We start from the raw sequence: 24,933 nt of genomic DNA on the forward strand, positions 1-24,933 counted from the left end.
AGCCCTTTACAATTACCAACTCGTACTCAAAGTGCTTTACAACAGGATAAAAAACAACAATATGTAAAACAAAACATAAAACACGATTCAGAAATGGTAAAAGTGCTAAAAGTGCTAAAAGTGCTGCAGGGCATTAAAAGCCTTCCACAAGTGCAATAAAATTAATTGAATAAAATTTGTATAAAATTAAGATAATTAAAAAAAGAGCGGATAGAATGAGCATAGTAGCCCTAATCAGAGTTGGAACGCCAGTCTAAAAAGGTGGGTCTTAAGCTTCGATTTAAAAAGGCCGAGATCAGTGATGGTGCGGATATCAGGGGGCAGTTTGTTCCACAGTCTAGGAGCAGCAATGGCAAAGGAACGATCACCCCACTGCTTAGATCTCGACCTTGGGACCTCTAAAAGAAGCTGACCTGAAGAGCGCAGGGTTCTACCGCAGTTGCGAAAAGTTAAAATGTCCGACAGATAAGAAGGTGCCAAGCCATTAGTGGCGTTAAAAACAAACAACAGGAGTTTAAAATAGATTCTGAATCGTACCGGAAGCCAATGAAGAGACGATAGCACAGGAGTAATGTGTTCGCGCCTAGAAGTGTTTGTTAAAAATCGGGCAGCAGCGTTCTGCACAAGTTGAAGACGTGAGAGAGAGGTCTAACTGAGGCCAACATAGAGAGCATTACAGTAATCCAGTCTGGAGCTGATAAAAGTGCTTGTGCTGACGACATAGCTGATCTGTTTGTTAAACTTCAGCCCATTATCAAATGTAACACCAAGATTTTTCACATGAGATTTAAAATGCGGGGCCAGAGAACCAGAATTTAAAGTAAAAGCATTTAACATCACTGAAGTCCCAAATAAAATACATTCAGTCTTGTCATCATTCAAGAGTAAAACGTTCTGTGCAAGCCACTGCTTTATGTCCGAGATGCAGTCCAGAAGCTTGGAGAAAGCAGTGTCATCATTTGGTCGCATTGGCAAGTATAACTGAAGGTCGTCGGCATAAAAGTGGAAGGACAGGTCGTGTTTTTCGATTATTGATCCCAGGGGTAGCAAATATAAAGAAAATAGAATAGGGCCGAGAATAGAACCCTGTGGTACTAATGCTAATTAACAAAAATGCGATATCACCGCATACCGCGCTGTTGAGCGGCTATGAGTCACCGCGGTGGGAATTCCCTCACCGCAACAGCCCTAGTTTTAATAATAATTAGGAATGAAGCATGGTTGTTATGTAGGGTTTCAGTGATTATGAAACTCTCTGATATAGATATGCACATTATTTTTATTGTCCTACAATCCTTACCACAATGAGGCTCTTGTTTTGTGTTGTGTACTCCCAGCCAGGCTGTGGGCTGCTAAGTTTAGTTTTCATTTACTTGTTTTATTTGGTGAAAATTTTACTTATTTTTAATATATAAATAAAATTTATGGAAATTCACTTTGAAAATTCAAATATGTGTATATATATATAATGTTTAAAAGCTAATTATTAATGTTTTAAAGTTTGGTTTAATTTCATATTGCCCTAAAATTGAAAAGAAGCATGTACTTTATCATGTATTTCTCTGGATGTTTTATTTAGTGTGACATGATGTATTCAAAGAAAAAGAAACAGCCCTGATTAATGGGTATTACATAGCATTACATTATCATTGTTACCCATTGTTACCCCTCAACTTTTCTCTTCATCTACCCTGTCCAGGTTGTTGCTTTGCGGTGAGCGTGTCGTCGTGAGGAGGGTTCTCAACAGCGGCAGTGATGCGGGTTTCAGTGGCAGGCTGCAGGATGAGCTTGGGTGCGCTCCTTAATGGGCTGCTGGTCTCCGTAGTAGCAGCTCTGCTTTGGAAGTATTCTAAGCTCAGTGAGCATGCAACCCTGTTGGAGGACGAGCTGCACATGACACAACAGTCCCAGGAGCTCTCCCAAGCCCGTATTGATTACCATGTTGCCCTGCAGGCTCTCCAGGAACATGGCACCCGCATGGTCTGCACTGGCAAGATGCACACTGACCGTATTTGCCGCTTTGACTACCTCTGCTACAGCTCAGAGGCAGAGGAGTTTGTGTTTTTCCACTCCAACTCTTCTGTCATGCTTCCTAACCTTGGATCAAGGCGCTTCCAGCCTGCCTTGTTGGATCTGTCCTCAGTTGAGGATCACAACACCCAATACTTTAACTTTTTAGAGCTCCCAGCTGCTGCTCTGAAGTTTATGCCCAAGCCTGTGTTTGTACCAGATGTGACATTAATCCTAAACAGGTTTAATCCTGATAACCTCATGCATATATTCCATGATGACCTACTCCCAGCTTTCTATACCATGAAGCAGTATTTGGACTTGGATGACGAGGCCCGTCTTGTGTTCATGGAGGGCTGGGGTGAAGGCCCTCACTTTGATCTCTACCAACTTCTCAGCAACAAACAGCCATTACTCAAAGAACAGCTAAAGAACTTTGGGAAATTAATGTGTTTTACCAAATCGTATGTTGGTTTGTCCAAAACGACTACCTGGTATCAGTATGGGTTTGTCCAACCACAAGGGCCCAAAGCCAACATTTTGGTTTCAGGGAATGAGATCAGGCAGTTTGCTAATGCTTTAATGGAGAAAATGAACATTACAAGAATGGAAGAGAAAAATGGGGGAAGTGCTGAACATGAGCTGGAGAAAGAGAAGAAGGATGTATACATCGTTGTGTTTAGTCGTTCGACAACGAGGCTAATACTGAACGAAGCAGAGCTAATCATGGCGCTGGCCCAGGTGTTCCAGATGAGAGTGGTCACTGTATCCCTGGAGGAGCAGTCTTTTCCCAGTATCATCCAGGTGATCAGCAGTGCCTCTATGTTAGTCAGCATGCATGGAGCACAGCTGATCACCTCATTGTTCTTACCCAGAGGTGCTGCTGTTGTAGAGCTATTCCCCTTTGCTGTGAACCCAGAGCAGTACACCCCGTATAAAACCCTGGCCTCCCTTCCAGGTATGGACCTTCACTATGTCTCCTGGAGGAACACTAAGGAAGAAAACACTGTCACCCATCCAGAAAGACCCTGGGAACAAGGGGGCATTGCTCACTTGGAGAAAGGGGAACAGGAGCGAATCCTGGCCAGTAAGGATGTCCCTAGGCATCTGTGCTGCCGTAACCCAGAGTGGCTTTTCCGTATCTACCAGGATACTTTAGTGGACATCCCATCTTTTCTGGAGGTCCTCCAGGAAGGCATGAAGACTAAGTCCAAATTGAAGAAGGGCAAGGCAGCCAGCACTGTCCACCCTGGCAAGGTCAGAGAAGCCCAGTGTCAGACCTCCATACAAACCTCGAACGAGGCGAAACTTACTGTCTCTTGGCAGATACCATGGAATCTCAAATACCTGAAGGTGAGAGAGGTGAAGTATGAGGTGTGGATTCAGGAACAGGGAGAAAACACCTACATGCCTTATATCCTTCCCCAGCAGAACTACACTTTCTCAGAGAACATTAAGCCCTTCACCACCTACCTGGTGTGGGTGAGATGCATATTTAATAGCAACCTCCTGGGCCCTTTTGCAGATGTTCTTATGTGTAGGACCTAGTTCACACACAAGGTCAGATTGTTTCTGTGCAGTATTCAAGTTAGAATAGAGGACAGTTTGTCCAATAGGGGTTGGTCCGTGTCATTAGACTTGTTTCTGTAGTCCCAGAGTAGACTGTTAAGCCTTTGCATAGCAACAAAAGAGAATATACAAGAGGAATAGAAAGTGTTTTGTACTTGAAAAGAAGTGAAAGTGCTTAACCAGTTATTTATTGATCATACAGAATTCAAATGAGCAGATTTATTTGTATGAAATATAATGTAGAACATTTTTAGGATGAGTCTAAAACCTGGATCTTTACCTTTTTACAATATGCAATGTAATGATGAGATTTTACAACAAGAAACATTTTTTATGTTGTCTCACTCTAATGCCTGTTTGTGTTTTGTGTCATGCTTTTGGGATTCAAAACAACATGATATACAGACCCTATCCAAAACCAAGGTATCATAGTCAACAGAACTGCAGCAAATCAGGACTCATCCTATACCACCAATCCAGTGTATTTGGCCTCCTCCTTCCATTGGTTGAGAAGTAGACAGTTTAAAACTTTCCATGTACAAAAGCTGTGACAGGTTTATGTAAATGAAGCATCATATGAGGATTTTTGTGGAGACTCGCAGCTGAGATGTCTAAAGCACAAAAGAGAATTTTATAGCTTTAAAATCTTTCACTTTTATATCATGAAATATTTGACTTCTACTCTCCAGCATAACTCTATCATTTTCTCTAACAATAATTACAATTTATTGTGCAGAAGGTTTTTCCACCAGGGTTTTTAAGAAACTAAGCGCCTGGTGGGGGGTGGGGGCCTGTCTGTGCGGTTCTGCTTACTTTGCTTTGGTGTCAGCTACAAAGCTGTCCGTTAAAAGTTGTTTCACTGTAAATAAAATGCTGCATGTGTTTCCCGAAACAGCAGAATTGTCTTCATAGCCTTGAAATTGAAGGTGTTAAAATGTGTGTGGTCGCTGACATTTAGGAAGAAACATTCTGTGGAAAGTTAGACAAAATACTTGCCCCCGATATTGAGTTTTTTTCAGCATTCCAGTCGCTTTGACACTGCAATATTATAACTACTGAGACATTTTCTAAAACTCCGATGTAGTTCTGATGGTCAGTGCATAGCTGAGAGAGTATTTTGTCATTGTTCCGAGTACATGATGTGATGGATTAGATGTGTGAGTGTTTGTGTTGTTGTTTAGGTTTCTTTCCCTCCTCTATGTATGTGCTAAGTGAAACCATAGTCTATTTTCTTTAAATAGATTTTTAAAATGTATTGATTAATTAATTAATTTATTTTTCAGTAATTGTGACTGAATAAATACACTTTTTTCTTATGGTATCAGTTCTTGTCAGTGTGATGCATTCCTCATATTTTACCAGCTCACTATTCACTAAGTAAAAGAATAAAAGAAGCCAACTTCCTTTTATCTAAGCACCAAACGTGTCGTTGTCAACATTTCACTAGAGGTTTATCAAGGATCTAATGAAGCGTGGCGGTCGGTATTTGTTTTGTTTAGAAAAGATTTCAAACAGACAAACACTACCAGAGATGTTCACAGATTCTGTCTCCAAATGAGAAATCTTAATCTTTGTCTTTGCTGAGAGGAAAGCCAATTTATTATTTCCCAAAATCCTTAAAGGGACACTATGTAATTTCTTCCCCCATCTAGTGGTGCAATTTTATTTTGCAAAATCGAATGAATTTGCTCTCTAGCGCCTCGCATTTTCAAATGTGCGTTGCAACTTCTTGAACTACGGCAGGCGGTATGTGTCAAGATTCAAGAAGCTATAGATTCAGACTCAAGGTCCATACAAACAAAAAGACATCAAGACACACAGTACAAAGGATTACATAACACACATACAATAACACTATAAATACAGATGACAGATAACATGTCAGATAACATAAGTTGACATAGCCTTTGGTGTGCAAACAATGCAATTAGTCATATTCCGGGAGTTACCGGAAGTGACGTCGACGCAGCGGTAGCGTTAGCAGCAGTGTGTAGTTGCTATCTGGAAAGTGTTCTTTTAAATAAACTCCCGGTAAACTTACAAACTTTCTAATGTCTCGTTTTGTGAGTTAAGAGCCTATGTGTACTACGGCAGAAGTTTGGTAACAATCAATGCATTATTAGTGGGATAATTTACGAGATAAAATCTATTTACCATTAGCGCTAGTAATAAGCCATTCGGCGGATAGCCCTATCTTGACCAGTGTTGACCATTGCTAAAAATGCTTCTGATGGGGTATTTGGCTGGATGTCATGGTGGAAATGACGCTAGGTCATTGCTTTAACGGGACCGGGTTTAAGTGATGTATACACATTATTTTGCTAGGAGTTAGCTCCTTAGCTACCGAACCTAGCAGACCATGCTGTTTAGGCTGAGCATTCTTGCGGTGTTAGACACATATATGTATATATGTATACATAGCATGCATAAGACCATCATTTACCACCGTCTAAACGTGACGTCAAAATGACGTCATTTCCGCTTGCAGGCCTGGCGTTGGGGAAAACGCGATTCGAAGTGCTTTATGTCCCTCTCGGCACTTCGTCGTTTTTCAAAGACCGGAAGGACATGGCAGCCTCCATAGAGCTTGCCCGCTCTATGTACATACAGACAAGTTATTCTTTACTCAGGAGGATAATTGAGATTTTTGACAGATAATTTTACATCAATGAGGACTAATTTATGAATGAATATGTTGATTTGAGCTAATAAATTACTTAATATATTACATAGTGTCCCTTTAAGCAAGCACAAAAGCTACACGTTCATTAGTTTCCACTTTTTTTGTGCTTTGATAAGAATGTGTTGCAGCCTCTTTGCAACACAAATGTACTAACTAGCTAACAGACAGCTTCTTAGTATGGATTTGGAACCGGTCAACAGCCGTCGTTAGTCGAAATTCCTTTGGGAACATTTATCACTTATGTTCATCATACACTAAACTGACAATTATTCATATTTCTATTTTTACAATGTAAATGCCTACTATTAAAAAGTACTGAATATATAGAGAAACGACTGCACACAAATATCATTTTTTCCTTCTGATAAGCGAAGTGAATTCAGCTTCAGCTCTTAGTTTTGAATCCCAAAGCGAGGTGACTTCTTACTTCTGTTATGTGTTTATCTTTCACTTACTCACTACAAATAACAGCAGTTTGTGGAATATATAAGGAAATTCAGAATAAATGCATTTTGAAGGGGAAACAGACCTCCGTGCAACACAACCAGGAGGACGTAAGAGTAAGGAGATGAGAGGCCGAAATGAAAGAAATGACATGAGCCTAATGAATACTTACGCTTGATTCACAAAACAAATACATTTGTAACACGCTTTTTAAAATAACATGCATCAGCTCAAACTATTGTAAGGTAATTAGCACAGCTATAAACAGTTTATATGTAATTAATTATCGTAACATTTAATTAGTATTTGATAAGATACAGACAGTACAGATTTTTTCCATATGAAGACTGCAGCATACCAGTCGAGTGGGAGCACTCAGTGCATTTCTCCTTCAACTAGGCTGCCCCATCTCATCTTCCAAATGTCCAGTCTATTAATCAGTTCAGTCTTCGTCATGCCTGGGTCCCTGTTCACTTCCCTGTTTTATTGTGGAGTATCTTCCCAGCCTCGGTTTTTACTCCTGCTCTGTTTTTCTTGTGCTGCGTACTTTGTTTGCGTAATAAGTTTATTTGTTACTTTATGTTTATTGTAGGTTTCTCTTAGCCCCTTAACGTCTATTGTCGCATATACGCTACAAACCGTTTGACTCAATCAACCAGCTGAGATAGTATCTTTATTCCCCCAATGCCGGTTAGTCCATATTCACTACGGACCTAGGAACCTTTTTATAAATAAATATGTAAAAAAAAAAAGGGTGACTAAAAAATACTGTTATCTTATTATTGACCATTATGCCTGGTGTTCCAAGTAAGCAACATACCAAATTACATACCAAACATACCAAATTGACTCCAAATTGACCAGGATGTCTGTTGTCGCAAATTTGCAACATACCAAAATTTCTATTTATTTTTTGTGCAAAAGTGAAATGAATAATCTCAGCATTATTAACCATCTACTTAAAGGCTAAAACACACACAAAACATTTTTTTATATACAGCTATATAAATTCAGGCATTAAGGGGTTATGGTTGTTTTTTTCCTGCCTCCGTGCTGGGTTTTCTGTTGTTTCTTTTATCAGTTTTTCCAGCATCGCTGTGATTTTTAGTTACCTGTGAACACTTTTGGTTAATAAATACTTTTGCTGTTGGTGTGCAGATTGTGCATTTGGGTCCTCATCCTGCCTCGGCTCTGCTTGGCCAGTTTTATTTATTTTATTTATTTATGCAACAGACATATTTTCTTGATGTGGTTGAAGGCTGTAGATTATTGAAGTTATGAGGCCACTTGGTGGAATGAATTTTTCAGATCAGCTTTTCACTCAGTTGGGGTGGAGCGCTTAGCTTCGCCGTCCACCCTTTTGGTCCCTCGTTTTGCACATGTGGGTGAAGATTGTGCGATTGTTCCACCATCATCTTGGCATGATGGGCACGCCTTCCAGAACTTGAGATGGACCCCTGGGGTCCGTTTCACAAAGCAGGTCCAACAAACTCTGGGTCTATTCCTGAACTCTGAGTTGATCTACTCTGAGATAGAAAACTCTGAGTTTTCGGTTCCAGAAATGCTGATTTGAGTGAGTTTAGTCAACTCTGAGTAGGTTCACCTTGAGTTTTGTGTGTGCACCACAACTTTAAAAAGCCAGCTTCAATGGAGCCCCGATTCGACGAGTCAGCATGGCAACGGGGAAGGGGAGGGGCTACGTTTTTCACCAACATCGAATTGGAAATCTCAATGCGCTCATACGGCGAGTTTTAACAGCGAGTTTAGAAAGAACTGCACCGCTGCAGCAGCAAAAGTGTAAGTTTAAATGTAGTCCTTTGAAATCACAATAATATTACAGGGAAACTGCTTGAATGGTAGCCCATTCATTTATTTCATTTAGGTGCAGGGGGAGAAGCGCACTTGGCAGCAGTTTAAGATGAAATATAAAACCATTGTTCAAACAGGTGAGACCTCGGCATGGAGGTACCTCATTTTGATCATGTTTTACACTGTAAAGTAAATATTAAGTGGCTATTTCACTGTGCAGTTGTTTTATCCCCAACATAATGCTGTTTTCACTCAGTTAATTTTTTCAGTGATGGAAAAAAGGAGCCACAGAAAATGTTATTAAGCCATGAACTGAAGCATGACAAGAATTTTATTTCACAGGGGTAAAGACAATTTCAAGTGATACAGTCTGTGCCTTTAACAAGACTGAAATATCAAAGGACAATCTGTGATGGTCCAGCTTTAGGAATGTGCTGCTCAAAGAAAAAGGCTTCCCTTTCATTCCTTCCCTAATCCATCCAGTTTTTCTTTTCATTATTATTGTTTTGTACATTATTATGCATTTCAACAATGTGTGAAGACAAGCACTTTAATTAACAATTTTTTTATATATATTTTTTTTTAACCAAAATACTGGGACTATTTCCAGAAGCTATTTGCTGGTAGCCATTTTTAATTCCTTGAATAAAAGCTTATTTAATAAAAACTGGAATCCAGCTCAGTCACCCCATCTGCTTCTTGCTGTGAATAAAATAATGAAATTGAGGAAAAGTTGCCTTGAAAATCAGGACTTGCTTGGGCTGTTTTAAAGGAAACGGGTTAATTTGTCTCATTATTCTTCTGTTAGTAGAAATATAATGACACGTGGATTCAAGAGATTTATGCTGATGTCTCTTTGCATGTTAGAATAATTGGCTCTGACGTCAGACCAAATTCAAGACTGGCTAAAGCAGAAACACTGACAGCAGGCAGCGCTTTGATGGTGCAATGAGAATTATTCTTATTTGACTTTATAGTAGGCTTTGGGGGTATCTGGCTATAAATGTATACTTGTGTATTTAGAAAGATAAAGTCTTCAGTATTGTTAAAAGGATAAATTTAATTTAAATGATTGTATTACTCTACAAAAGGTTTACTCCATATGAAAATCTACAACATAAATGTTTAGAGAGCACATCCTCCACCAAGGCCAATGCTGTATTCTGGAGTTTTAACAAAGGCGATCCTGATCTTAAGTAAAATTCAGTGGATTCTTCCTTTGCCCATGCTCTCCAATACATTTCATAAAATTTAGCGTAGTAGCTCTTGCCAGCAGGTGATAGAACAACAGAAAAACTGGAAAGGTCACATTCTCCCATTTCACCTCTTGCATGTCATTTAAAAATGCTATGCAGTCTAGTCATTTTCAATTGTTAACAGTCAAAGTCTATAATTGCACCAAATAATTTGTATCAAACTGCACTGCAGAGTGTTATACAGTTGTGACACTGACATTTTCTTTGGAAATGTCTTTCTTTTACCAACATATATCCTGCATACAGCACTTCTCTACCTGGGAAGCTGAAGCTGTGGTGCTTTGACTGTGGTGTTTGCTGCCCCATCTCATGTGGCCACTCACCATCTATGAGATCACGCTGTCCCATGCCAAAACATTATAGAGACTGGTGAACGCACAGGTCATCTTGGTTTACCAAGATGCCTTAGCAGCGTAGATCTGTATGGGAAAGTAATCAAATAATAATAATAATAATAATAATAATAATAATCAAATAATTGTCTACTGTGGCTGAAAGAAGCAGTAATTGATTGTGGCTGGAACGAAAAGATGCAACATGGAGTGCCAAAGACCACTTCAGCCACCAGAAGACACATGCCCAGGTCTGATTAGCGTATGGTGGGCCTTCCCCAGCTGAGGGTGTTGTGTGATAACTGGCCGAAACACACTATGAGGCAAGGGAATACAACCAATGATGTTACGCAGGGGAACTAAGTGGACACCATCTAAACACCCCAACTCAATTGATGGTATTCCACAAAAAAACGATAAACCCTTCTTATTCCTTCTCTATTCTCTATTCTTCTCCCCTCTGTTCCCACCAAAGGGTGGAAGCAGGGTCCGATTGGGAGTAGGAAGCCCCTCTCCCTGACTCTGCCTTCCCCTCTAGCTTCTCTTTACCACGATTGTTCTCTTTTCTTCTACCCTGTTGCCATTTAAACAACATCAAAACTCTTTGAAACAGAATCGAAACACCTAATCGTATTAGTAGAATTACTCTGACACATTAGGAATGTACTGAAATCTAAAAAAAATAGATGCCATCTAAATCTACTTTCAGTAGTTTTTTATTGACACACCAAATTGACTTTCATGTCTGTTCCTTTTGTTAAGGATTTATCCCTTGTAACTGATGGCAGTATTATTGGTTACTTGGATATCTTCTCATGCTTCTTAGAGCAGCTAACTTTTACTTAAATATCCTGATCTGGCACCGTTATAGACGAATTATAGACCTATATCCAATCTCCCTTTTATATCTGAAGTTCTTTAAAAAAATGTTGCAGCTGAACTTTGTAATCTTTTATCCAGAAATAATCAGCTTAAAGTGTTTCAGTCAGGAATCGGAGTGCATCATAACAGATAAACAGCTATAAATTCTTTGGTAATGTTACCAATGAACTCCTCTTGGCTTCCGATGGAGGACTTGTGTCTGTGCTTGTTCTGCTGGATATCAGCGCTACAATTGATAGGTTCAATCACAGCATTCTGTATTGGGATTATTTATTAGATGGATTCCAGTTTGTTCTTGTAACTGAAGAATCTTCCTTACACTAGAGTAAGTCATGGAATTCCACAGGGTTCTGTGCCAGAACCGATACTTTTCACTTTACTTTACTTTTCCCAAAGCTCAGCTTTGTGATCATTTACACAGAAATAATCTGTTTGAAGAGTTTCAGTCAGGATTCAGAGTGCATCATAGCACAGAAACTGCACTGCTGAAAGTTACCAATGATCTCCTCTTAGCCTCTGATAGCGGACTTGTGTCTGTGCTTGTCTTGTTGGATCTCAGTGCTGCATTTGAAACGGTCGATCACAGTATCTTATTAAAGAGACTTGAACATGTTATTGGGATTAAAGGAACTGCATTAGGCTGGTTTAAGTCATATTTATCTGATAGATTTCAGTTTGTTCTTGTAAATGAAGAATCTTCCTCACACACCAGAGTAAGTCATGGAGATCCTCAGGGCTCTGTGCTTGGACCGATTCTTTTCACTTTATACATGCTTCCATTAGGTAACATTATTGGACAGGATTGCATAAATTTTCATCAATTACCGATGATACTCAAGCTATACTTATTTATGAAACCAGATCATTTGGTTAGACTGCATGCATGTCTTAAACACATAAATACCTGGGTGACTGAATTTTCCATCCATCCATTTTCTATACCCGTTTATTCCAATTTAGGGTCGCTGGAGGTCTGTAGCCTATCCCATCTGTCATTGAGCGCGAGGCTAGGTATACCCTGGACAGGTCGCCAGTTCATCACAAGGCCACACATAGACAAACCAGAACTGGTCCTACCTTTGCCAACGTCACTGTCACTGCATAAGCCTTGTCCAAGGAAAAGTCAACCTTTGTTTAACCACAGCACCAGACCGGTCAGTACTTTTGTTTTCTCCTCTAAGAGGATAAGTCACGTTGGGGGATACCTGGACTTACCTGTGTGTCTTCCTGCAGATCCTGAGTTTGCTTCCTGAGTCTCCTTTTGGAGTTTAGCATTTTTTGTAAACCATTTTTTTTGTAAACTCACCTTTCCTCTCTGGGTCTGACCTGTATGAACCTTATAACAGAGCCTTTAGTTATCCAGCCCCCATCTTGCGGAACCAAATGTGATTTTGGGAAGCAGACACATTGTCCTTAAGATTTGGGCTTAAAATGTTCTTTTTTGATAAAGCTTATAGTTAGTGATGGCTTAAGTGACACTGAAACATCCCATAGTAATGCTGTTATACACCTAGACTGATGGGGGATCTCTCATGATGCACCTCTCCTCCAGCTGATCTCTTGACTCTTCATGTACATAGGACATTATTGTCGTAATTAACTTGTGTTACTTTTTCTCAGCAGGTATCCCTGGCCTGGTTTCAAGGTGCCAATTGACCTGTTTCCTGTCCCCATAACCCCCGGTCATGGCAGCTATTGCTTAGTGGGGTTCTTCTAGAGGGTTCTTTGTGTTGGAAGGGAGTTTTTTCCTTTCTACCTTCATCTTGTACATGCTCAGGATGAAGAATTGAATCAAAGAGATGTTTTGATACAATCTCTTGATTAACTTAGTTAGGTAACTTTTTTTTTTTTATTGGCAGTGTATGAATTGGATTCATACATAGTTTGATTAGATTAGTATATAATTGGCTTTAATTGAACTGTATCTGTAAAGGGCCTCGAGATGATATTTGGTACTATGTAAATAAAACTGAATCGAAACTGAATTGCTTTTAGAGTCTGTTTTGGTCCAGAATAATATGCCTGTCATCACACTGATAAAATGTCATCTTATAAACCTGCAGTTCGTGTTTAGTTTCCACTTCAGTTTTGCCTCCATAGCCGGAGTCAAAGGTCCCTCTTGAGCTGCAGATTTTTGTCCCTGATGTACTTCAGAAGAATTTTCCCTCTCTGCTCCACCATATGCACGAGAGGCCTGATGCCGCTGGCCCCACCACAGCTGTCCCAGAATTCCTTGTCTGTGTAAAGGGAGTGTAGAAGAAGACTTTCCAGACAGCCTGAGTGGAGCACCGACACAGCTCTCTCTGGAAACCTATCAAGGGAAAAGGCATGGAATTCAGTGAGTTGTAGGTTCAGTCACATATTTACAGTATAATATAAAGGTCCTTATACACCAAAATAATATTGGTTAATGTTTGTCTCTCTTAACTTTTCCATGTGAAAAGCATCATATATTGGACCCCGTAAATGTGTTTTTTTCCAGCCAATTCATCATGTTGATTTAGTGTGAGTATGTCAGTGAGAGACACTGGGTGTTCAACATAACTTTAGAATCCATGATTTCACTGCACTGCTTTTTGCTTATTGTTCGACTCCATCTCCTGTTGTCTTTTTTTTTCCAGAACCAAGAGGTTAAGCATTGCCTACGCCACTCTGCAAAATTCTCACTAGCTCCTTGAACTACACTCTATAGTGAAAAAACAGCAATTATGTGAAATAATAAGAAAGAAAACATTGCCTTGTTTACAATTTTAAAAAATCTGGTTTAAAAGTAAATAGACCATTTACTTCTGCCCTGGAGAGCTATGTCCCGAAGTGCGGGGACCAACCTGGGTGCCCTTTCATTACTGCTGGTTCTTGTTGTCCATTTGGTGCATAAGAGCCCTAAAACTTAGAGTAGACAAAAAGCTTAAAGTAGGTACTCCTTTTATGTTGCTTCTTTTAGGAAACAGTGTGTCCAAAGTATATGTAAGTTATCCATACAACACGCCAAACATGCCAACATGCCAAACCTTATTGGTGAAATGTTCCAACACTGGAATACTCAGATCAGGGTCTGGGTTAAATTCAATGAGTAATGTCGCCTCTTTTGAATCTCAATTTGCAAAGAATGTTCCATGAGAGGAGTCAGATGAGGTGGCTCAGGCATCTGGTTAGGATGCCTCCTGGACGCCTCCCCGGTGAGGTGTTCCGGGCCCGTCCCACTGGGAGGAGACCCCGGGGAAGACCCAGGACACGTTGGAGAGACTACGTCTCTCGGCTGGTCTGGGAACGCCTCGGGGTCCCCCCAGAAGAGCTGGAGGAAGTGGCCGGGGACAGGGACGTCTGGGTTTCTCTGCTCAAGCTGCTGCTCCTGCGACCCGATCCCCGGACAAGCGGAAGATAATGGATGGATGGATGGATGTTCCATGAACTTTTGCGAAAAATATTGTAAAAAATAAGTTATATAGTAATAACAATGTTTCACACCTTTTTACATTTTTTCGGGGGCTTTTTATGCCTTTAATGGATAGAGCAGTTAAGAGAGACAGGAAGCAGGGTGCAGAGAGAGGGGGAACGACATGCAGCAAAGGGCCGTCCTGCAGTGAGGACTATAGCCCCGCCCCTTATACATGGGGTGCCTGCTCAACCCACTACGCCACGGACCATTCCATCTTTTTTCATTGTAGCATTTAATTTATAGTTCGATCTTCCTTTTATTGTCTGTCTTCATTTACTTAATTTACTGGTTTACCTTTTTTTTCTACCTTGACCAGCTTCTATTTGTTCCATGATGTGTTTTTTTTTTTCTTGTTGGCTTTTCTACCTGGTCTTCGTTCAGTTACTGTGATGAGGATTTGGGTTGTTTTGTGTTTCAGAGTGATTATTCAAAAAGAAGAGATATTTGTTCAGTGAGGTTTATACTTTGACTTTTCCAAGAAAGGGACTCATGCTGTGTTCACTCTAGCATTGTCTGGGTAATGTATTAGGCAGAGGACGAGCACTACCCGGTATTCAAAAATCATAGTGAGCTTTGCCTATCAAGTTCATTTTTTTGTCTTACCAGACCAAGTACAATGTTTTTTGTGGTTTCAGAGTGTACTGGTAAATGTACTCTGTCAAAACCCTAGGGAACTTAGAAGCCGTAATGAAATGCTTCTGAGATGGTTATCTTTTCAGTAGGGTTTCAATCTTTGCCGAGGATTAAAGCTTATGGGTTCTTGGCCATGTCCTTGATGAGGGTCCTCGTACTCTGTTACTCTATGACTAACAGCTCTTAACTTATTCTATTTGAGCATTGATAGTGCTCCTCAGAGAACCCAAACTAGTTATAAACAAACATGACAAAAGAAAGAAAGCAGTCCTTGCTGCAGTTCTTTCATATAATTTTCCATTTGCAAAAGTTGCCCTTCACAGCTCCAGCTCTAAAACAAAAGTTAACGCGATAGTCTGGCAGTATAATTCAGAAACAGTATAATTAACAAAAACAAAAAAGCCAATATTTTGGGGAAAATGCAAATCGACAATAGCCACACTATCACACAGGCTGTACAGTGTACAGTGTGTACACTCAAGTGCCGAATGGTGACAATGCTGCAGGGGGCAAAATGCAGCTGAGTACACAAAATCAACACGTAAGGTAAAAGTGATTATTAAACTTGGTGAGTGTAAGAATGACCACAATCAAGTTTGGACGATATAGCCAAAAGAATACTGAGGTAGGATTGTTGAGTGTCACAGAAGGTCTTTTATTGTCACATCATCCAACAGCTGACAAACCTCCCCTACATCAACCAGCAACCACACCAAAATGGCTGAACCCTATATACGGTGTCCAGCCAATTAAATGAGGAATATTCACCTAATCTTACTACTATATACATATTATGAATTAACAAATACAAAGTCATCCACAATCCCAATACATTACAATAATAAAATACACCTTCTCCCAATACCCCGCACTAACTACCACTTGGTTGCCCCCAGAACTATAAAAATGGTGCCTGTTTTCCTGGGGAAACCTTTTGCCGGAACCACTTCACACACACACTTTACGATTCCTAATGCACTGACACTTATTGCACAACATATACATTAGATAGTCACATTACTTCCTATTTGTATTTCAATTACCATACAAATGCACATTAAATCTCATTTCCCTTTCTTGCAGGTGGAACTATTTGGCCATCACAGCACCCAACAGCACAGTCAACATTTTGAACGAGGGACAAGAAATATCTAAACCAATCAATAAATGATAACTTTATGAAGTGTGCAATAAAATGCAATGTGTACACTGTCTTGTGCAAATCAAATAAAGTGCGAATGCTTTACCAAACTGCCTGTGCCATTATTAAAGTGCATATATTACCAGTTAAAGTGCATGGTGCCATATTTACACAACCCCTCCCACCTCCTACTACAGGGAACGGAGTGCTCTTCGTTACAGTGGGTTAATTACTGATCAAGCTTGACAACTGTTCCACATACAATTTAACACAGCCTACAGAGCGTGGATACAATCACAATAAAAGCATTTGGCATAGCAGCTCAAAAGACTTAATTTTTTTTTGCATTTTCTAATGGCATTCCATAAAAACTGATGGAAAACTGATTTGGATCTATTTCTAAAATCAGAAACCCCTATTTCGAAATGGCAAACAAGCCCAGCTGCACAGCTTTTTGATCCTGTCATCTAAAAGCAATTCTACTAGGCTGAAATTCTACAATTCATGGAGCTGCACACATTCCAGTGTCATCTTAAGATAGGATGACAAACTACCTTCTTTCACTTAACTCTTCACATTCCCACATATCTTATGTGGGAATGTGAAGAGTTAAGTGTGGCAAAATAAAAAGGGATTTTTATTTCTTCAGAAACATTTGTTTAAATTTGTGAGACATTACTACAAATCAACATTTATGAAGATTCTGTTGGATAAAACATTAGGCTTTGAGGACCTGCCCAGACTTGCCTCAGCTCTCTTCAGTACCCAACTACAAGTCATTCAACTTAAGTCATAAGCCCCCTTTGTTCATACCCCTCAATATGGCTCATAATGGCATCCTGAAAGTCCTGCCCCACAAGCAGCAGAAGGTAAATATGTCCCAAATGAGTATTTCCATATAAAAAAGATGTCATCCTTGTGTCTTCCATTAAAGAAGACATAAAATCCTCATTAGGAGGAAGACAGTGTGTGTGTGTGGGGGGGGGACTAAACACTGCTTTCAACAATTGGACTTTGTGTAACATGAGATGATGACTGACAGTCAACAACATATTGATATCACTTAGGACTATAACAACCTTTTTGTTTAAACCCTAAGTACAGAGCCAAGTTTCTTTATCAGTCACTAGCCTTGATGCTGCTGCTCTAACATTCTCCACCACAGACTAACAGAAGATATGCAACATCTTGGTGCACACACTGAAGGAACTAAGCCTCCTGGAGAAGAACAGTCGGCCTTGTCTAGGAGAAGTGTCTTTTTTGTCTCTGTCTCTTTGTTGTATTTTCAGTCTAGTATGTTGTCCTAGGAAACGCACAGGTATTTGTAGTCCTCCACTACGTACACTATTTTTCCCAGGATTTGAATAGTGTTACTATTCTTATAGACTTACTACTAGACTTATATAGACTTACTACTTCTAAAAACTCCTTCTAAAATCCAAAATCATCTAATTTGTTTTGTTTGTGTTACAGATGAGGTGGTTATTCTGACACCATTACAAAAAGTGATAGCCAGCCCCAGAACTCAGCTTTTTATCCCTTACAAACACACGCATAAACTGCAGAGTCATGTGAGTGTTGCTTGAGTAGACGGACTGAGTTATACTGGGAGTCTGAGGTGTACAGTGTGAAGAGAAACGGTGAGAGCACTGTCCCCTATGGTGCTCCTGTGCTGCTGACCAGCTTCCTAGGCACACAACCTTGCAGTGTCAAACTGTGGTTTAATAGGGTATCAACAATCCAAATGGTTGTGGCTGTATCCACCTGTATTTTCTGAAGCTTCTCACATAAATGGACAAATCAAAGAGCATAATCCTTACTGTGCCCCCATCTTTGTCCAGATGATAAGGGGCTTGCTGAATCAAGAACTGTAAATAATGGCATCTTAAACCCCAGAACAATATACAAACTGGAGTGGATCCTCAAAGGTGTTCACTTGCTCACTGAAGGGATCTCATATATGGGATCTCATGGTAATTGGTCTGTAGTCACTGAGGCAGATTGATTGGGTACAGAAACAACGCAGGATGTCTCCCACAGCTCTTCAAATGCCCTGGAGTTCCCCTTTAACCAATCCCTCATATTTCAATCCTTGAGAGTGCATCTCCAGCAAAAAGTGTAACTCAGTGATATGTGAAGAGCAACTGGGGAAAAAAAGTCTAAATTGTCTGTACATTCTCTAGAAAATCCTCAGGGTTCATGTCAAAAAAAAGGCTTAAAAAAATATTTTGCACTTACTCATCAATGCCCTCAACCAGCCTGAAGTTGAGGTTGTCAGAGGACTGCTTTGGTCTGCCGGCATTGTCTATGAATACCAGTTTGGAAGGATCTGTCCCTCTCACCTGAGCATGAACACATGGACACACACAGGAGACATGGTCGATGCATGTACACTTTCCAAAAACGTAATTGAATTTGACTTGATAATATAGTACGTTATCTAAAAAAAAAAAAAAGTTATGATGATATGATTGGAAAGTAAAAGAGTAAAAACTCAGTTCTATGATGTTAAAGCAACAGAAACCAAGTCCCGTTCATGTAATAGGCTGCTCCAATGGATTATTAGTGAACAATAATGAAGAGAACAGAAAGTTAACAGATTCTAAACAGTACGTTTGACAAAACTACAAAGTATATCGTTAGCAACCCACCTTGACGTTGGATATCCAAATAACTCAGAAATGCAGAAATGATTTTCCGTGGTTTAGTATCATCTAACTTATATTTTACTAACCCTTTATCTGCACTAATATTGTATCAATGCAACTACAACTGACCAGAATGTTAACAAAGAGCCCCATGTAATGCTTGTTTTAAAAAGCTCTCAGATAGTGCTTGGCCTCGGAAGTGGTGCAGCCTCCCTCTATGCAGATTTCAGTGTGGCAACACACACTGAGGATTGGCTGCCTCCCTCCTGTGGGAAATCCATTGGACCGGCTTGGGGACACAGGACCAATCAAGACGGCTGATCAAACACCTGTTACTTCAAAAGGCGGACTCATTCACTGGTGAAGCTTTGTCCTTTGCCCTGAGTCCTTGTGGACATAACTATAAAAGCTTGTCTCTTGAATTTAGTTAAATTTGGTGGTGCTTCTCCTTTGAGAATGATTTCTTTTGTTTGAATTCTTTGTTTAATGCCTTAGTTGAATAATAAACCTTTTTAACTCCAAATCCAAGATCTAACACATTTTTATGTTACCTCCCCTGACTGAGTTGGGTCATAACATAAGCAATCTAAAATGTAATATATAAAATAACCTTACCCCAGGATGATAAAGGAAGTAGAATGAAGATAAAAATTCAAATGCAACTCCAGCTCAAAGCAAGTACTGAAAAAGATTTGTCCGGAGAGTACAATTCTAACAGTGCTTCTTCATGTTTAGGTCAGCTTAAAATAGAGGGGTACAATAATATCTGGAATACCAACAATAACTTGATCTGTAATTATCATTTCAATTTTTTAAAAATATCTTTATTCTTTATAAGTAGGTATAATTGTTTTCACAGTCGGATGTTCGAGATGAACGAGTTCTACTGTCACTTCGATAGACAAAGGGACAGTCCTGAAACCATTCCCCACGATACCTCTCAACAGCTCCAGCTTCAGTGTATCACCTCCCCCACCTCACCAGGGGCCTGGACACCTCCACCAATGCCCACCTTAAAGCAGTGTTTAAATTGGGGCTCCGCCTGCTCCAGTGTTCATATTTAAAACATTTTTTTTTTTTTTATGTGATTAAATAAATTTTTCAAGTCTTCAAAAAATTTTTCCAATTGTCAGGAAGGTTTGTCAATAATTATGCTGAAAATAAAAACAAGTTTAGGTGAATTACAACACTGTGCACATGCGCAGAGCCATGACATCACAGTTAGCATTAGGCTATTCAATCCAGCCAGGCAGGCAGTGCAACATGCGCGTCCGAGATTTTCTCATCAAGTCGTGTCATTCTGAGTGACACGACCTTTCAGACGGATACGATGAAAGAGATTTCACTGTTAAAATGATAAATGAATCCAAGATGTCAGTCTTCATCTGCAAATAGTAAACAAACCTAAACTATTTGAGTAAATCCGGTATCTCTCCATTCCCCATATTTTATTTTCAATTCACTAAGTGTTTTATATAATCATCCATATTTAACACATTTCTCCTGTTTGTTTTAAGGTTCATGTCTTTGGTCATATAGTTTTAAGAAATAGCTCATATATATATATATATATATATATATATATATATAAATAAATATATATTATTAACAGGTTGCGTTGTATGCTTTCTTTACGTAATGTTTGTTACACCAAACGAGACTGGTTATTAATTGAAATATTAATTTAACAAACCATAATCGTAAGATTCTGTCTTTTTCCTTCTTTGGTGGTGGCGCCCAGACATACGAGGTTAAATAAGGTTTATTTAGATAGTGAGAACTTCTTTTAAACCCTTATATTGTATCAAGTAACGCTACAAAGGCTTTACCTGTTCTTACGGACAGGAATGAAAGGATCTTCACTTTACAAACAAAAAAACTGCCATCTGACTAACGATAATTCAATGATTGTTCTAATGTTATTGCAAGAAAGTAAACCTCCAATAGACCTTCAAGTGTCACAGGACAAAAATCACTTTTATAACGGCACACGCGCACGTACACGCACACGCACACGCACACGCACATGCACAAAAACTGGTGACTTCTTGAAAGGATTAAACATGATACATACCAGGATGTGAACCAGTTGCAGATCCTTGCTGCTACCACACTGGACGTGCAGCAGGTTCTCCACACAGAGTTCTGTTGGATCAGGTCTAAACCCACAGCAGTATCTGTCCAAGCGGTCATTTACCTTTAAAAAGAGAGAAGACAACCATGTTCTTCAACACACTTTACAGAGACACCAAGTACCAAGTGGTTTTCCCTCTGCTCCTGCAGGCTCCTAAGGCTCCAACTGTTCCTCATCAGTTCATCAGTCACTGCTGCAGATATACCGTGTTCTTGCCTTCACTCAGTGCCATATTGCTGTAAACTCTACTGTGGTTCATCTGGCCAATTCTACTCAATCTATGGAAGAGAGACTTGCCAAAGAGCTCCTGGCGGTGAATTTCCTTTCATCGTAGTAGGCTTGTCATTGAAAAAACCCGCTACTCCACCTACTGTCCTGGCGGTGAATCGCCACGCAGCACACGCAACCGCCGACAAAGCAAAATGAAGTATAAACGTCTCGAGCCATTAACATACACGCAAGACGCAAGCGCAAGGGCAGTTAAAAGAAGTATAAAGGCTGAGTTATACTTCTTTTTACTGCCCTTGCGCTTTCTTCTTGCGTTTATGTAAATGGCTCGAGACGTTTATACTTCATTTTGCTTTTCCGGCGCTTGCGTGTGCTGCGTGGCGATTCACTGCCAGGAGAGTAGGTGGAACAGCGGGTTTTTTCAATGACAAGCCTACTATGATGAAAGGAAATTCACCGCCAGGACCTCTTCGAGTGATTCATGCTTCTTCTTCTTGTAAATAGCCGGTATTTTGTCAGATTTTCAACACCTTGGCGGTCTAAACGACTACTTTCTCGCCTGAAAATGTTTCAAATGTTGCTAAAGTTATATATTTACAGAGTTTATAGCTTAAGGGAAATCAGCTTTTCAGGCCGGCTGATTTCGGCTCGGACAGGAGTGAAGTGCACTGTGTGTAAACGCTCTGCATACTGTCTGATCGATGAGTATGCCGTTTTCAAGTAGTAGCCTTGCGTCTTTTCTTGCGTAAAGTTTAGAAAAATGAGGTGACACACGCAAGCTCGCAATGGGGGGCTTGCAACCGCGCAAGGGCTTGCGTTTCTCCTTGCGTCTTGCTTTGCGTCTTGCGTTACCGACTATAAACCAGGCTTAACTCAGCCTTTAGTCCAACTCTAAAAATTCAACATTGTTCTTTGTTTAACCTGTGTCTCCATGTCTGTAGGAAACCTACTGTAACCTTTCTGCTGCCTCCCAGAATTCAGAAACCTCAGTCCTCAAGGAAAACCCTCTCCTGGAAACCTACCTTGTTGCCACACCCGAACCAACTGAAGATCTGTCTCCAGCGTAGGATTACCTGACCTGGGGAAGTAGTTTCCTGAACCAGGAACACTACCTTCCTGTGATTCACTTACCTGTCTGCCCGCTCACCGTTTAACCTATTGAATTACCAGACTCCGCCTCTTCATCATCCATATCATTTTTGTTAAGAAATCATATGAACTGTTACTCCTGTTCCGTCTACTTTTTTGGGTCCAGGTCTAACCTTTGTGACAATGTCAAAGACAGAATGTTATATAATAACTAAATGGCCTTTTACAAATTAATGCATGACTGTTATCACCTCTTTGTGGTGGATGCTCTTACCACCACCACATCGTGTTAGTATTTATTTATTCTACATTTGCATTTTGGATAATTTGAATGATTTACTTACACTTGTTCTTCTGCTTTGAGGTGCTGCAAATTCAGATCAGCTGGAGGAGGAAGCCTGGAACATACCACTCATTCTAAAAGACTGGGGGGGACTTTATTTGTTAAATTTGGCCTTGGTTCCTTAATTTTGTCACTTTAACATTCACTTATTATTTGTGCTAAGTTAAAGTTAGTTTCGCTTTATTTGTTTTATATTTTTTCTGTAGCTAATTTTGTAATTTTTCCCTTTTATTATGCTCCCTCATGTGGCAGATTTAGGTTACTCCGTCCTTATTTAAGCAGCCTTTGGTTCTTTGTTTGGAGGTCAATTTTGGTTGTGTTGTTAGTGTTCAATTAGTTGACCTCATTTTAGTTGGGCCCAAATTAGTTTTTTTGTATGATTTAATTGTTATTCATATTTGACTTTTTTGGATTTAATAATTTTTGGAACTATTAAATTGAAATTGCTCCTCATTTTTTGAATACCTTTGTCCTTAATTAAGCTTGGTCCCTCACACTCTTAAATTCTTATAGATTCTGCAGGCATATGTAAAATAGCCCATGGTACCATGTACATAAAAATTTTCTCCGCCTGCGAACACACACTAAGTTTTGTTAAGTTGTTGCGTGCCTAAAGAAATATCATTGTACAGAGATTTGGCCTCTGTATTTTAAAGAAAATGGGGATCAGTCCTACTTTGGAATGAGTTCTTTCTCTGTAAAAAGATGACAGGTATATCTAAACATATCTAAACAACTCTCTAGCTGATTACATCAAAGCAACACATTTTTATCATAACTTATAAATTGTTGGTTTCAGATTGATTTATAATGCTTTTCTTAAAAAATCCCTGATTTAATTCTTTATTTGCATCATTACAACTTTATGCTGATGACAAAATGTTTTTCATGTAATGTAAACACTACTGCTGAAATTAAGAACATAACCCCTCTGCTGCAGGTTTGGCACTCGAAGTAGTGATTTGGCCAGGTCAGAAGGAAAGCAGTGTATAAATCTTTATGTGAAATAGTGAATGTGGGACATCGTGTCATTGAGACCAAATAAGTGCTGAATAAAAGCTATCTATTTATCATTTACCTGTAGATCTATGCAAAGAAGTGTGAATACACTTGTAGTGCAAATTCTTCGCTCTATGTAAACTATTTACAAATTGTGGTGTGGTGGTTAGTACTGTCCCCCCACAGCAAGAAATTTTCTGGTTCAAATACCAGCTGGTGCTTTCCTGTGTAGAGATTGCATGTTCTCTGCATGTACGTGCAATAACATGCATGTTCTAATTGGTGAATCTTAACTGACTAATTGAGTGTGAGTTGCATGGTTGTTTGTCTCTGTGTTGTAGCTGCAATTTTCAGTTTTCACCTGTCATGGTATGACAGGCTTTTACATCTTTGTAACAATTAATTCAAACTTTTTTTGCAGTTGAAAATTTCAGGTTTTATTTGTCTTTTTTAGTTATTACTTTTTTTATACTGATTAAAATTTAGACAATTTAGTTCTGATATTTGGTATGCAAGTTTTCACTTTGTTCTAGAGGTTCTAACACAAAATCTACTGCATTATGAGTCACTATTACCTTCTTACAGCATCCCGATATCTTATTTATTCCAGTCATTATTCCAATAATAATAACAATAATGATGGTGATGATAATAATAATAATAATAATAATAATATAGTGGCTCTTTGCAGGTTCTAACCTCGTCTAAAATGTGGGAGGAAGCAGTTATTTCGGCCATGTCAAAAGTGTAATTAGCAATTAGCTGTTGATCTTGACAAAGCTGAACAAAGCCTTAACTGTACAGATTTCTCAAGTCATCAAAACAATTCCCTAATAATTGGAGTAACAGACCCTTTGTTTCTAACCCCTCTCCTTTCTGACTATTTTGGATTATTTGCAGTCACTTTTTAGATGTGTCTTTACCATTTAAGTATTTGAGTTCAATAGTGTTTGTCTTCAATGAGCCATCTGAAATGGGTGTTTATGGAGTAATCATCAGGTAAGCCAGTCCACACTTGTGCTTGATATTGAAGTACGTTAGACTATGTGATTTCCATGAAAGAATCATGCCTGTTTTGAATGTAGTGTCTCCCAAGGTCCTAAAGATCATGGGCATCCAATATTTATTTTCACTCATTTCCTTTCTGCAAAGAGATGTCTTCAGACTCTCAGAATCTTTGGGCGATATTATATAACATAGATGATTAAATATTCAAAGTCTTAACAATTTTATGCTGAGAAAAAGTATTCTGAAATTTCCCCATAATTTGTTAACACTGTTTTTTCTGTTCTTC

At 39.4% G+C, this 24,933-nt stretch overlaps 2 protein-coding genes across 2 annotated transcripts in view; one reads left to right on the forward strand and one right to left on the reverse strand.

Annotated features, from left to right (window-relative positions):
* Window positions 1-4,900, forward strand: part of pomgnt2 (protein O-linked mannose N-acetylglucosaminyltransferase 2 (beta 1,4-)) — a 35,778-nt gene extending 30,878 nt beyond the window's left edge. Inside the window, exon 2 of the mRNA XM_075464677.1 lies at window positions 1,700-4,900. Within this exon, the coding sequence (XP_075320792.1) occupies window positions 1,756-3,558 (1,803 nt within the window). The 5' untranslated portion in view covers window positions 1,700-1,755 and the 3' untranslated portion in view covers window positions 3,559-4,900. The remainder of the gene's footprint in view (window positions 1-1,699) is intronic.
* A 3,910-nt stretch (window positions 4,901-8,810) lies between these two features.
* Window positions 8,811-24,933, reverse strand: part of gask1a (golgi associated kinase 1A) — a 75,199-nt gene continuing 59,076 nt past the window's right edge. The window contains exons 4-6 of the mRNA XM_075464678.1: window positions 20,921-21,043; window positions 18,437-18,540; window positions 8,811-13,296 (exon numbers count right to left, since the gene is read on the reverse strand). Coding sequence (XP_075320793.1) covers window positions 13,092-13,296; window positions 18,437-18,540; window positions 20,921-21,043 — 432 coding nt within the window. The 3' untranslated portion in view covers window positions 8,811-13,091. The remainder of the gene's footprint in view (window positions 13,297-18,436; window positions 18,541-20,920; window positions 21,044-24,933) is intronic.

Source organism: Odontesthes bonariensis, chromosome 5, assembly GCF_027942865.1.
Source record: "Odontesthes bonariensis isolate fOdoBon6 chromosome 5, fOdoBon6.hap1, whole genome shotgun sequence".
In the NCBI taxonomy this organism is placed as follows: domain Eukaryota; kingdom Metazoa; phylum Chordata; class Actinopteri; order Atheriniformes; family Atherinopsidae; genus Odontesthes; species Odontesthes bonariensis.